The 14,810-nt window shown below is 43.8% G+C and overlaps 2 protein-coding genes across 3 annotated transcripts; both read left to right on the forward strand.

The window, feature by feature from the left end:
* The first annotated feature begins 39 nt into the window (after window positions 1-39).
* sema7a (semaphorin 7A) lies at window positions 40-8,602 on the forward strand. Of its 2 annotated transcripts, XM_057051838.1 has the most exons (15): window positions 40-167; window positions 356-606; window positions 724-863; window positions 1,568-1,606; window positions 1,697-1,792; window positions 2,147-2,249; window positions 2,363-2,473; window positions 2,573-2,715; window positions 4,141-4,319; window positions 4,603-4,711; window positions 5,188-5,383; window positions 5,526-5,638; window positions 6,428-6,573; window positions 6,682-6,737; window positions 7,100-8,602. In XM_057051838.1, exons 2-15 carry the CDS (start codon window positions 486-488, stop codon window positions 7,531-7,533), a joined length of 1,986 nt encoding a protein of 661 aa, XP_056907818.1. In that variant the 5' UTR covers window positions 40-167; window positions 356-485; the 3' UTR covers window positions 7,534-8,602. The 2 variants fall into 2 exon arrangements, with proteins under 2 accessions (XP_056907818.1, XP_056907817.1); XM_057051837.1 differs by having other exon boundaries at window positions 117-606.
* Window positions 8,603-10,572: 1,970 nt separating this feature from the next.
* Window positions 10,573-14,540, forward strand: islr2 (immunoglobulin superfamily containing leucine-rich repeat 2). Its single transcript, XM_057051153.1, has 2 exons — window positions 10,573-10,823; window positions 11,403-14,540. The coding sequence occupies exon 2, from the start codon at window positions 11,412-11,414 to the stop codon at window positions 13,551-13,553; it is 2,142 nt and encodes a 713-aa protein (XP_056907133.1). The 5' UTR covers window positions 10,573-10,823; window positions 11,403-11,411; the 3' UTR covers window positions 13,554-14,540.
* Window positions 14,541-14,810: the final 270 nt, after the last annotated feature.

Raw genomic sequence — 14,810 nt, forward strand, 5'->3', positions numbered from 1 at the left:
GTTTTTCATGGTGGGTGTTTTATGTTATAACCTTCACCCTGACTGCACACCTGCTCCGCCTCATTGTCGCTACCATATTTTATACATCACATACATTTTGCCGACCAGTTCTCAGCAGCATTTGAATGGAAATGTTTTCATCCCGTTTATGTCGCCGTTATTGCCAGGTAGGTTTAAATCACCCCTTTGAGACTGCAGCATATTGCGTTACTGCGTCAATGCGCAGCCGGTAGGCGTGAGGCTGATCGCTGCAGATCTCATTCACCGGGAGCGTTAAAAAAGGATGTAATTCAATTGTACATGCAGATAAACCTTAAATCGGATTAGAAGGAACACTGTCAATCTTCTTTGATAGGACATCATGCCTGATTGATAGTAGCTTTGAGTCCATGGGAGGAGGAGCCTTAACGCCACCGGAGCTAATCAAATTTGAGTCAACTCCGGTCTAAAAAGAGTTGGAGACAGTGTCTCTCTGCGAACTTGAAATGAACCGATTTTTTTTTATTTCATATTTTCTTTCTCGGCATTTTTTCGTTGTCCTCAGTCTCTCCTTGGACGACGCGCCTTGTCTTGGATGTGAGGACAACGCCAGAATACTCTGCAAAGGTAGCGACGGTAGCTTTCTTTTTTAATGATGTTTTTTTAAAATTACATTTTAAAAACCCGAAACATCACCTACGGACAATTTGATGATATGATCCCTCTTTTCTTCCCCTAAATCAGATATGAAAAATGGTTGTGCACTGGAAAATGAGGTGGACTACCCAAATGTTTTTTTCTATCATGAGGACTCTGAGGAGATGTATGTTGGAGGAACAAATTATGTGTCGAAGCTGAACGTGAACGACTATAATACAATAGAGGTGGGAAAAGTGAACTTTTATATGTTTCTGTCTGTGTGTGTGTGTGTGTGTGTGTGTGTGTGTGTGTGTGTGTGTGTGTGTGTGTCTGCGTGTGTGGTTTGCTCAGTCAAGTTGGTGGCAGCTGGACTTCTGATATGGTGGTTGGTTATAATGAGATGCTGTAACCTAGTGTAACAGATGGTTGCTATAGACACAATGAATGTCTGTCTGTCTGTATGGCAGCTGCCACTGACAGCATTTTAAATTTGGAGTCTGTTGATATCCTGCTTCTCTCCAGGGGACAAAAACAGCTGCGTAATTTATAATAATGAGCAGATGAATGATTTAATTTGACTCTTTTAATGAAAAAAGTACCAGAGTAAGTGTTTCTTTGGTCATTTGTCAAGACTGCAGAAAGGAAAAAGGGGGTTGCCTCAGTTCTGACCATAAGAAAGAGATGTCACTAATGGAGCCAAGCAGTCGAAACCACTTCAACAGAAAACGTTATCGAGGGTGAAAAGCTTTTGCAGATAAGAGTAAATGTGAGAAGAAAAAAAAAGCAGACCATCTCAGTTTCAAAGCCTTGCGGGATTTTTTAAAAATAGAAATATGCCTCTGGAGAAGCTGATGATTTCTAATTTCTCATTAACTCAATGTTTAAAATATTCCTTTTCTTCACGTCCTCTCATGCACCACTGACGTCATCTCTCGCCTCGTCTCTGCAGAAATTTTCTCTTAACGCCACAGGACAGCAGTGCAGCACGGTCAGTCACAGGCAAAATTGGTTTACACCATCAGCATCTTTGAAGGAAACGGGAACCCGACAGTTGATGACAACTGTGTCTGTGTTACAGGGCGCCTGTTCGAACGTCATCACAGTCATCGAAAAATTTCAAGACAGTCTTTTTGTCTGCGGCACCAATGGAAACAAACCCAGGTGTTGGAAGCTTGTGAGTGTTTGCACCTGTCTGGTCTAATGTTTGGAAATAGCTGTAATTGTAGGGTGTTTTCTTTTAAGCAAAGAACAGGGCTGGTATATGTAGTTGCAGTCTCTGTTCTAGCAACTACACCAGCCTTCACCACATAACAGGTTAACCTTCTCTTTATAGTTCAACTCTGTTTTCCCAAGAGTTATTTCCATGTCGCCTCTATTGTGGCAATAGCTCAGCTAGACAAAGGGCGCCGGAGTGGTTCATTAAACTTTCATTTGACACCCGTCTGTATTCCTAGGAGGCTGTTTAATGTTTTATCTTTTTCCACCCCTTTTGAACACTCCCCCCTCGTTTATTTCTGTGTTTCTGCAGTACTCCTCAGTCAACAATCAACCTGCTGAAGTAATGGAGAGTTATGAGGGAATTGGCATCTCCCCTTTTATGCCCACGCAGAATTCAATATCGCTAACAGTAGGTATGAAAAATGAACACGTTTCACAAACACGCCAGCGGCGTGCGCTCATGTAACCATATCGTGTTTGACTGCAGAAGCACGCCCTATAATATTGCATCATTTGCTGTTCTTAGAGGGAGATCTATACTCGGCTGCACCCTTGGACGCCGATGGAAGTTTTTTGCAATTCAGAAGGAAAGCTGGCGGGAGAACCAGCGTCTGGATGTATGAAAACTGGGTAACAGGTAACTAGAGGAACTAGATGAGACTATAGGTACAAAGACAGAGCAGTCCTGAAATGCACTATTGCTTTTTTACTGTCTTCCGAAACTCAATCTCTGTAGACCCCACTTTCATCTCTGCCTCCTGGGTGCAGAGGAAAGATGACCCCGACAACGAGAAGATCTATGTATTCTTTAGGGAAAAGAATGCTGGTACCAACCCGGAAGCGGACCCCTGGGTATCCAGGGTTGCCAGGGTGTGCAAGGTGAGCTGAATCCCCGAAGAGACCTGTTATATCACTGAAGTGCTAATCCGATCAGACGGCTACTGTTAAATCTCCCAGGTTCCGCACCCTGTTTAATACAGTAGAAAATCACAATCAACTCTCTATTTGATTCTGCTTATTTAGTTTGAACATGATCAAAATACAATGAGGGCTCAGACTAAGGCTTAGGGAGGGAGGCATGATGCATCAAGTTGATGAATTATTTCTGATTTCATTTTCTTATGCGGCAAATATAACTACAATAACAATACATTATATTGTGAAACGGAGAACTAAATGAATCACATGTGCAAACACAGAGAACGCGATTGAAAGTTCAGAATACCCAACGCCCACCTGTGAAAACTCATGCAAACGGTGGGCGATCGGATACAATGAAATGAGATCCAAACGTCCGGGGCAGGTTATTTTAAATGGTTGAGGCTATGATGGAAAACATTCGAGGGGGTCTGGGTGGATCTAGATTTAGTCTCAGACAAACCAGCGTCATCCCAAAATGAGCTGCAGTCGATGAGGGGTTTAAAAATAAAAGGTATTCCACAGTTAGCTGATTTTTTAGGTAGTTCTAAATGGAGAAAGAAGGAAATGTTAGGACACACACCATTATGTGAGGTTGACTCACTGAGGTTGACTCACAACCCGTCTTTAAGCATCAGGAGTGACCAGGTGCAGGAGACGTGGGCAGCACAATACTGCTGGAAACAATGGTGAATGGTTGAATGTGAGGTAAAACATGATTCTGCTCTCAAGTTGCTGCTCTTTTCCTGATGTGATGTGCAGCTCATTCTGCTCCGACAAAACACCCAGCAGGCCTTTGGCTGGCTAAAAATACGAGTGTACCACTTTAAAGGCTGTTTTCCAGCAGCCCGCCCAGAAGTTTGCAGCATAAGATCAGGATGAAGGTCATGGGATACGGCTGCAAGCAGGACATTTCTCTTATTCTAGACTCATGACTTGAAATATGCAGTGTACCCGCTGCAGAAAGAACATTTTCCTAAGATCATTTTATACCTTTTGATGTAGCGTTTTGACCCTTGTTAACTTCTCATTCATGGAGAACTGACGCCGATGAGTTGGAGCGTGACAAAGGCATCATCTGTCACCAGACCACTCCTCTTTCATGTTGACTATAATTATCATTTACAGGAACAATAAAACGTGGGTGCACCCTTCCTGGCGGAAGCTCATTGTTGTGTGTTTTGAGTAATTTTGCTGGAAACAAAATTACAGGTGTATTTCCTTACAACTATAGATTACAATTGAACCTTCATCTCTGACTCCATAAAGCTAAAGATAAGCAGAGCCCAAATATTTGAACAGGTTAAACCAGTATGGATGGTGGTTGATTTTATTGTGCAGTAAAACTAAAAGAGGAATGACTCCCTGTCCCGGATCTATGCACAGGTGGATGAAGGCGGATCCAAACGGTTCTTCCAGAACATGTGGACGACCTTCCTCAAGGCGCGGCTGGTCTGCGGTTTCCCGGATGAGTCCCTCTATTTCACCCGCCTCCAGGACATACATGTGGTGCACGCGGACGAGTGGCACGACACCAGAGTATACGCCCTGTTCACGAGCAGCTGGTTAGACTCTCGTCCTTCCCTCTGTCATCAGCAGTCAAGCAGCAATTTGAAGGACACGCTGACGCAGATCTAAATCTAAAGGCTCAGCGTTTTCCAAAGTTTCTTCCTCCTGCTGACAGACAATACGCTGACCTGATGTTTAATTGACCTCCCCGCTGTGACGCAGAGCTGATTTATCAACAAACATCAAGCAGAGCGAAATTAAATGCTGAAAGGAACAGCCATATATCATGTTAAAACACCCCCTTTGATCTTCTCATCCACAAACATTATTGTCCTTTAGGAACTCCACGGCTGTGTGCGTCTATTCCATAGATATGATTGAAGACGTATTCGAGACCTCGACGTTCAAAGGCTACAGCAACGACATTCCCACACCGAGGCCAGGGACGGTAAATATAGCCTCGCTCTCTCACACATCGCTGACAAAACAACACGTTCCATGAGTGTGTTCAACATGTGCAGCTGTATTATCGTCTTCAGACAGACTTTCCTTCTCTTACTTCCACTTGTAGTCATTTATTCCCCTTAAATTTAAAAGGAAAGCTTTTGGGACCTCACCCATTTCTGTCCACATTTTAGGTGGGGAGTAACAGTTTCCACAAAGCAAACACTTGTTGCCATGTCTTTTATACAGTCCATCCACTTCTGCATTCCCAGTTGACAGTTTTAGGGAAATATTTGTCGGATTCTATACAGTTTTTGGAGGCTGTTTGGGCTTGCGTTCCTGAAACCAACAGAATTCTTTCAATTTCATAAACAACCCTGTCGGCTTCAGGAACTGAATGTTTGCGGGACAACAAACCAACGTTTGTCATGCTATATTTCCTACAGAAACGCAGACGGTGTGGTGTTCTTGTGTTTTCAGTGCGTCAGAAACAGCAAGAGTTTACCACTGGCCACCATTGATTTGGTCAAGAACCATCCAGAAATGACGGACTGGGTTCACCCCGTACATCGCACAGCTCCATTTTATATAAGCAACAACAACTACATCAAGATCGCTGTGGACCGAGTTCAGGCTGCAGCCGGGCGGATGTTTTACGTTCTGCTTCTATCGACCGGTGGGTTCTAAAAAAGAAACATCCTGGTTTTGTTCAGGAGGTTATTTTTACTTTCCCTGTTGGCCCGTTTGCCCCCAGTGTTGCAGTGTACAACGGGTGCTATTTTGTATGGAAATAACAGCTCTGTGTCTCACTCCTGCAGATTCGGGAAAAATCCATAAGGTGTTAGAGGCTGGATCCAAACCCTTCATCATCTCAGAGACGCAGCTGTCCAGCCGTTCTCCTGTACAGTCCATCAAACTTGACTCCATAAAGGTGCCGCTCATGACAGAAATCCTTGGGGTCACACTGGGGTTTTTAAATGCTACTTCCTTCCTGGGACATTTCCAGTGACACCAGTGCACCCAGCACATCCAGTGACAGACACAGCTCACACTGGGGGGTGAAGGAGACACCAGGAGAGGGCCCTGCGTGGATGTACCAGAGAAGCACTACCAGAGCTTTAGAAACGGTCTCCCAGCAGGCCACCTGTGAGCACGTTTTAGCCTGACTGTGGAGAACAGTCTGCTGCGTGCCAGCTCCTCCAGCATGACTGGTGGGCTGGGTTACAGGGCAGCTGTTAGGTACTGGCTCCATATCTTCAGAGCCTTTGGTTCAGGACAATGTGGTAGCAGTCAACAACATTGGTGCAATGAACGGGCCTGCGGTGCCTAGAGCTGAGTGTGATCCAGTACCTTTGAGATGTCATTGTCATGACGCATCCATGATGCCACACCACAGACTGTTCAGGGGCTGACTGCCACTTTAATCCAGATCTAGGAGGATCTAGGAGCTCACTGTCTCACCCGGAACTCACCCATACGAAGGAGTGTGTGCTGCCACCTCAAGGCCAAACTCGTGCTTCATGAGTTGATGAAGCCTGGTGGTTCCTACATCATTTTCTTTTCTAAAAATAAGGGTTTTAATTGGAATATACCATTCGTTGAGATGTGGGATTACTGTACACCGTAACCCAAGTGGACATAAAATATTTCAATTTCCTATTAATTGTTGATGCTCCTGATTGATTGTTCCCTATTGATGTTTCTGTCTCCCTTTGCTTAGAAAAAGCTGGTGGTGGGTTTCTCAGAGAAAATTTCTGCCGTAGACCTTCAGAGATGTCAAGATTACAACAGATCCTGTCAGAGTTGTGTGCTGGCTCGTGATCCGTACTGCTCGTGGACGCACTCTGGATGCGCCCCACATGTGCCGTAAGTCGGATATATTGTTTATTCGCCCATATATTTAAATTAGTCTGTTTAAATAGGAAGTTGTGTATTTGTTTTCTTCACTCAAGATATTTTTGTTGTTTTTTTCAGTGGAGGCATTCAAGATGTCTTAAATGGGGAAATAAGCGTGTGTGAGACTGGTGAAGGTAAGTAGTTAGCACACTTTTATATAAAACTTGGATTGCAGAAATGTCAATTTTCTAATGTCCATTTTCACAAACACCTAAAAAAAGACAACTTTAAACATATGCGTCTTGTGACGGGGTGTGAGAGCGCCCCTAAAGGAAAATTAAAGCAATCGCTCGCCCTGTGATGGCCTGCAAATAAACTAAGCAGCCCCAAATCGCTTGATGGCTTAATTTGGAAGAAAGTGCAAACTCACAGCTCTCCTCACAGTATTTTTTCTATTTTAGTAGCTTTTAATATGTAAATGTAAGTTTACTTTAAAATAGAAATTACATGACACACCAAGGCTTTTCTGAATCCTTGTATTTTGTCTTAATTTTAGTACAGCAACTGAACCGCACCAGGCGAGAAGCAGTTTCTGCAGCTCTGGCGGGAACAGGGACCACTCACTCTGTCCCCCTGGGTGTCCCCTTCTACCTGTCCTGTCCCATTGACTCCTACCACGCCGTCTACACCTGGGAACACGGAGGCCAGAGGAGTCCCTGCCTCCAGATGCAGTCCCAGTGCCTGCACCTCATCCCGGCCATGACGGAAGAGAACTACGGCAACTACAAATGTGTTTCGGAGGAGAAAGGTTTCACTAACGAGTTGAAGAGTTACCTCCTCGAAAAGCAGATCATCCCCAAATTAAACACTGAAATCAAATTAAACACTGAAATCCTTCCTGCCAAATGGAACGATGCTTCAGCGGTGGTTTCACAGTTCTGGCTCAGCCTGGGCTTGTCCGTGGCATCAGGAGTGATGGGAATGACATAGGCTATGCACAGCTTGTGCTGAATCTTTGCCCTTACTGCCACCAATCTGGTGAAAGTCAGTTTATTTGATATGCTAACGTTCCAACAGTCCAGGTCTTAGTTGCGGGAGTTGTTTCTTTGTTGTGTCAGAACAGTTCATGTCTTCATTTCTGCCCAGTCTATTTTTACAATGGCTCTGGTGGGTGTAATAAAGGTACCAGAGTCAGAGTCTTAACTCCCTTAAATTAAAACCGTTTAGTCTGGATCGGTTAGTAAGCAGTCTTTAGCATCCCACGTGAATGTTTGCAGCACTTGGATGAGGTAAGAAGGGGAAGGCGTGCATTCCCACTGCAACACAGTAATAGCAGGTTGTTGATATGAAGGTGCTGAGGAATGTTCGGAGGAAGGATCTTGCGTTTGATGCACAGCTGGAGAGACGTGATCTACAATGTTGCTGTCCAGCAACTAGAATTCACACACACGACTCACTTTAATGGAACGCTGTCGGTCTGAGAATGTTTGAGTGTGAGAAACTGATGTGTGAAAAGCATCCTCCTTTCTTCACTTATTGAATCTGAGCAAGTGTTTTCAGTTTTTAATGATTCTTTTGTAAATAGCAGGTCAAAAAATGTTATTTATTTAATGTAAGTTTGCTTTAAGCTTTAAATAAGATGTAGAAATGTAAATGATGAACTGTTTACATATAATTGTTATAGTATTTTTGTTAACCACATCTGAACTAAAGTCTTTTTATTTTTATATAAACCATGGAGTGCAAAGAGTGATATCCTTTTTACAGTTTTAGGAAGAAATTTCAAAATTTCTTATTTTTGGATAATCATGAAATTTCTTTTTAAAACTGTAATTGCTTTTTCCTCTCCATGTTTTCACTGAGGCATTCTGACTTCATCAATAAACAGTCACGCCAACATGAGCCTGGGCTCTTGTCTGATGTTCTTTAGATTAGGAAGCTTTGGAAACCTCATCCTGTTTATGGGACAAACCTCCAGACCAAACAATTTGTCTGTGCTTGACTCGGGTCTTTTTTGATGACGTGTGTAGAGGAAAATAAAAAACAAATGCAAAATTAACATCTCGAAGCAACTGTCTTTTTTTTTTATAGATCAATGCTAAGAGCAATGATGCAACACAGCCCAACTGGAGACCTAAAACATGCCGTCAGGGATCTGTGGGACACAGAATTTTCAACAGGAATAATTGCTGGAGCCACCCTGGTTAATTAAATCCTGTCCCATCCCAGTGTTCCGACACAACGGAAAGCCAGAAATTAAACAGGTCTTGCAAAAACTGCCCAACCTACAGCTGTCATCAACATTTAAACCAAAACAGGGCTGAACTGGACAGGACATGCTGTGAAGAGCACAGTCATATCAAACGTCAACGGCGCCTCTCTGGGGTCATGAAGGTCCATTTAGCATCCAAGATTCAATAAGGATTCTGGGCAGGACCGACACCTCGGCTTATCTGTGATGGCCCTTCGTTCCTGAATGTTCTGTTCTGGTGGGGCTTGTTAGGGTCACACTGCTAAATATACATTTTGTGATATGGCCACCCTTATCTGCTAATGTGACATGACCGCAAATAGACCTTGATTCCTAAATCAAAGAATCAAAGTGACGTGTTTTCCTGTTGTCGACAGGAAAAAGAACGGGAAGGGAGGGAGTTCAAAATATGCAAGGAGTAACTGAGGTAAAACACAAGAGTTCATTTCAATGCACTTCTCTTCCCAGCACTGTAACATGAAATATTTCTTATGTCCACGGCGTAAGAGATGATTTGCTCTTTCAAATGCATGTTGTTTATTTGCATATCAAGAAAATGAATAACAATTTCTGTATTTTACCTTTTACCACTCACATCACATTACAAAAACAAGTTAGGTTGATCAAAAGTGGCAGCATGGCCAAAGCTGGTTTTCCCTCCATCCGGCCTCAACATGTCATTGTGAAATCTTGTTTATTGACAAATATAAATATATGACAAAGTATATTCTATTCTATGTTGTATAATCTCCATCAAATCACTTTACTCTCCTCTGTGTGTGTGTGTGTGTGTGTGTGTGTGTGCTTACGCGCGTGACTTGACATAATTCATGTCGAAATTAAAAGAAATCGCGGGTGCATTTTCATCACTATACCAGCAGATGTCACTGTTGTATCACAGGACACAGGCTGCTCTCTAAAACGGAATTCTGACATTTTTACTTTGATCATGTAATTCTTTTAAACAATACTAACATGTCACCTGGACAGATTTTTCTTGTATAAAATATTTTTTGTCGTCATACCTGACGTTCAACTGTTCTATTTTTCAGTTCAACAGGTTTATATTGAAACACACCAAGAGGATGTCATTAAGATCAATCTCAGTGTATTAGTCCTATTAATAGTTTAAAGGGGGCTACTTTTTAATTTATGGGCCTCTTAAAATAGTGTTTTCGTAAACGTCCTTATTTTATCACCCCATCTACTGATGTGTGGTGGTATTACATTTTAAAATCCCGTTGGGCATTTATTGATGTAATTCTCTTCTTCACCAGAGAGCGGCAGTATTAGAGAAGGAAAAGTCAACATTAGTAACAATACTATTTAGGACAAATAATGACAATATAAAAATAATAGTAAAATCGTCACGACAGCAATAGATTATGAAATTTAGATTTTTGCAGTTGACAATATGTGACCTGCCGAGGATGACGCCTTTTTTTAAATCTTAAATTCTGCATCACAGCAACCATTAAGTAAAATTTGTGTTTTAATGAGAATCTATTTATTTATCCATGTACATGGTCAGCTCTACGGCTTGATTTGTATCCTCTGTTTGCCTGCTATCCTGAACCAAACTTCTTTTCTCGTTTTTGGCAACTAAAGACAAAAGACCGCAACCGAATCGAATGGGGTCAAAGATTATGTTTAAGATTGGAATAATAAATAAATCATCGGATCTTAAATAATGAATTATCTTTCAGGGTGGAGGCCCCGGAGCTTCTGTATCTTTAATACTGAGAAGAGAGATGGGAGAGGCTGCGCGCTCACGCGTCCCTGTCGCGAACGCGCGGAGGCTTCCGCACTCGCAGAGAGGGAAAAAGGCGCCGAGGACCGTCTCGCAGGTCAGCGGGGAAAACATGTTCCTTCCGCCGCCCTTCATCAGCACAGTCGATGTCTGCAAATATCACGTGAAATCTTGCGCAACAAACGACGACTCCAGCTTTTTCCACCAGTAAAATTTGTTTCAGAGGACTGTAGAACTCCGAGGGATTAATAAAACAGACACTGAAGTTCACGTTGACAGGTAAGGCGTGAAGATGTTGTTGGTAAAATATGTTTTTTGTTTGTTTGTTTTTAAAAAAGAACACTTTTTATTAGAATCCAGGTCAGATTGGACATAGATCGCGTGTCAGTTTTCTCTTATGTGTGGACGGTGATGGGGCATCAGTTTAAATCAGTGGAAATTTACTATAGAAAACACGAGGTTTCATAAGAAATTGGTGATATTGTCTTTGATATCTGCCAAGATCAACAGTTTTCAGCACCCAGGCGGTGCCTGGAAGCACAGATAGAAGCTCAGTAGGAAAACTGCTGCAAACACAAAGCACGCGTGTAGATGACCCCTGAACAAGATTTTCAAATGCATTGAAGTGAGTTTTAAGAAAAGAAAACCATCCTCGTGGTGCATTCAGACCACAGAAATGTCTCTGTTTTCTCCTTCCTCGTTTTGATGAGTTTCAGAAGAATTTCAGGCCAGTTAAAGGGTTTTAAATCTAAAAGTTGTTGGGAATTCACATGTGTCTTGTTTAAAGGGACAGGTTTAATACTGTCTGGCTATTAGAATGGTGATCTTCAGTTAATATGCTTTCATTGATATTTGCAGGTACAGAAAATGGCTGGACGGCTCCTACAGATCTTTGCCTTGTGGACCACTGTGATGGGCATTGTGCAGTGCTGTCCAGAGTTCTGCAGCTGCCAGGATAAATTTACCCACCAGATTGCTGACTGTGCTTACAAAGACCTGCTGGCGGTGCCTGTGGGTCTCCCGTCCAACGTTACCACAGTCAGCCTTTCTGCCAATAAGATCAAATCCCTAAAAAGCAGAAGCTTCGTCAACATCACGCAGGTCACCTCTCTCTGGCTGGCCCACAATGAGATTGTCAGCATCGAGAGGAACACCTTCGCTCCCCTGATTCAGCTCCGCAACTTGGATGTTAGCAACAACCACATTGTCTTCTTCCCCTGGGAGGATCTGCGTAACCTCACGGCCCTGCAGCTTCTGAAAATGAACAACAACGAGATGGTGAACCTCCCCAAAGATGCTTTCTCCACACTTAAAGACCTGAGATCCGTGCGCATCAATAACAACAAGTTCACCACCATTGTGCAGGGCACCTTCACCGCCCTCACCTCCATGTCCCACCTTCAGATTTTCAACAACCCCTTCGATTGCTCCTGCAGCCTGGAGTGGCTGAGGGACTGGATCACAACAAACAAGATTTCCATCCCCGAACAAAATGCAATAGTGTGCAACAGCCCGACGCACCTGAACGGCACGCTGGTTACGAAGCTTCCCAAACTGAGCTGTAAAGCCCCAACTGTCACCATAAAATACCAGCCCAACATCGAGAACACAGAGCTCTCCGAGGGCTCGACGGTCATCCTGAGCTGCGAGACCACCGGCAGCCCCAAACCGCAGGTCAGCTGGGAGGTGAACGCAGGAAATCAAAACCATCTGTTCCCCTTGCCCTCTGTGGGAGAGATCAATGAGGCGCCAATTAATGATAAAACAACCAACGATCGATTCCTCGTCTTCATAAACGGCACCCTCATCATTCCCCGTATGAGCGAAAGGGAAGATGGAAATTACACCTGCTCTGCAGTCAACGAGCTGGGAAGGGTGGACGGCGCCGTAAAACTGGCCGTGACCGTCTCACAAAAAGCAGCGAGCGGCGTAAAGCCGGACGCGACAGTCGTCAAGATCCGCCCGCCCGTCAAAAAGCCTGCAGAACCCATCTCCAAAAGCAAGGAAATTAACTGGATCAAGCCGGAGGAAAAAACAAAGGGGGGACACGAAGCCCTGCCAGACAAAGGCGACGGCGGCAGGCAGATCAGTGTAGTGAAGGACCCCAGCTTCGCCAGCAAGTGCGGCGTCAAGGAGAACAGCGAATACATCTCCAACCACGCCTTCAACCTGAGCCTGGACGACCTGAAGCAGTACACCTTTGACTTCGGCGTGATTGCTTTGGAGGTTTCGGAAACGGAGGCAAAAGTGCAGCTGAATCCTCTGAAACTGCCCAACAGCAAATCGACGCTTCATCTGAGTCCCACCGAGGATCAGGAGACGGTGAACAAAGAGCCTCTGGGTCTGCTCCAGTCCGCCTCCGGCAAAACCACCTTAGACATGCTCTACCTCTGCGTGAAGAAAGGCAACGGGCACTCCATGGTTCAGTGGTCCAAAATAGAGGAGGGGGTCAATGCCTACCACTTCCACAATTTACAGCCTGGCACCAATTACACACTGTGTCTCACATATGGGGGGAAGGACTGTCAAGTGCAAGTGGTCTTCACAACTAGGAAGAAAATACCCTCCCTGCTTATCATCGTGATTGTCAGCATTTTCCTCCTGGGTCTGGCCACTGTCCCCCTACTGGGGGCCACCTGCTGCCACTTATTATACAAGTACCAAGGGAAGACCTACCGACTCATAATGAGGACCCAGAACCCGGATCAGATGGAGAAACAAATGGCTGGAGATTTCGATATGAGGGCGTCTTTTGTGGGGTCCGAGAAGACCTTCAACCCCAGCGAGTCAGACACTGGGGAAGCGGAGGCTGAGGGGGAGGAAGGCGACGGAGGAGAGGGGGAGGCTGAGGGAAGCGTGGCCACAGAGTCCATCCCGGGGTCCTCCTCAAAAACCAACCAGGAGGAGTTTGAAATGGGTTCGGAGTACAGTGACAGATTACCGCTGGGGGCAGAGGCGGTCACCATCTCGGAGGAGATCAACGGCAACTACAAGCAGCCTGGCCGCTGATCCGCGCCCATTTCTGCGGCGTTACTGTAAATTATCTTTACGTTTGAGCAGCCAAATTCACGCAGGTAACACACCCATTCTGATGCAAATTTAAAAAAAAGAAGATTTTTTTTTAAAAAACAACCTCAGAAAATATCCCGTATGCGTCGATTAAATGAATTGATTAATATGACATCTCTCGTCTGTTAAGGTTAAAATAAGCCGCACACGACGCAAGCACAGCTTTCTACAGTCTTTTACACCTCAGAAAGCAGCACAAAGTTCCCTCTGCGGGACACACGCAGACGGACGGGAGCGCGCACATTCCGGCGAGGCAAAAAATATATAAATAAAAGTCATATTAAAAAAAAAAAGAAGAAGCAAAAACAACTACTGCCATTTTGTAGAGCACAAAAAGAACAAAACGTGCCATATCGTGTTTTTTCTAAAGAATTTTAAATCAAACTCAACAGCCGTTTGATATCGTGTAATTGGACACCGGATGCAGATATTTGCGCTCTCGGTGTTGTTGCGCAAGGCCTGAAATTCCAAAAGAGGGAACAGATTATCCCACCAGATGTGTCGTGCTTGGTTTATTTGCCAAAAAAAAAAAATGTAAGAAGTGATGTTCCGGCTTTCTGAAATGCGCGGATTGAATCCTCGGTGTAGTCTCGCTGTTAGACGGAGCGTGTCCCTGGCATGTCACACGTAGGACTTCTTTGTGTGGTTTTTCTTAGTGTAGTGTAGAGGACTTAAGTGTTACTGTCGAACTGTAATGTAAAGCCATGTGAACAGCGGTTAATATCAATTATTGTTTTTTTTTATTTTTTACAACGGTAAGTTTCTATGAAGCCTCGACGAACGGGCGTCACTGTCTGCTTGTATACGCATAAAGTGAGTTTTTGTGATCCGTCTTCAAACGAGGAGGGGAAAAAAGAATCCAGTGACTTTTCAGGATTTTTTGATATAATTTTATGTAAGTGTAATTAATAAAACATCTGAAACCAAGTGATTTCCCTTTTTTTGGTCGTTAATTATTTGTTTTGGTGAGTACATCTAAAATTACCGGAAAAGATTTAGCAAAAATGTCTCAGCGTTCACCTTCATTAATAAATAACTCGCCTGCAATTGTAATTTATTTAAAATTGACGATGGAATATTAGCGCGTTTATGCGCAAGCTGAAGAGAAAGGTCGAATAATTACAAAGACTTGATATGAAGACGCAGTTTTGACGCTCTAGCCAGAAGCAACGACTATATGAGAGGCATTCATAAAAA

Source organism: Takifugu flavidus, chromosome 13 (assembly GCF_003711565.1).
Source record: "Takifugu flavidus isolate HTHZ2018 chromosome 13, ASM371156v2, whole genome shotgun sequence".
Lineage (NCBI taxonomy): Eukaryota > Metazoa > Chordata > Actinopteri > Tetraodontiformes > Tetraodontidae > Takifugu > Takifugu flavidus.

What these genes read in the sequence shown, in the direction of transcription:
- sema7a (XM_057051838.1), top strand. Translation starts at nt 486, where the DNA reads ATGAACCGATTTTTTTTTATTTCATATTTTCTTTCTCGGCATTTTTTC. An exon ending in CGCCAGAATACTCTGCAAAG is followed by an intron (nt 607 to 723) that starts GTAGCGACGGTA and finishes CCCCTAAATCAG; the next exon opens with ATATGAAAAATGGTTGTGCA. An exon ending in GGATGCGCCCCACATGTGCC is followed by an intron (nt 6,574 to 6,681) that starts GTAAGTCGGATA and finishes TGTTTTTTTCAG; the next exon opens with TGGAGGCATTCAAGATGTCT.
- islr2 (XM_057051153.1), top strand. Translation starts at nt 11,412, where the DNA reads ATGGCTGGACGGCTCCTACAGATCTTTGCCTTGTGGACCACTGTGATG.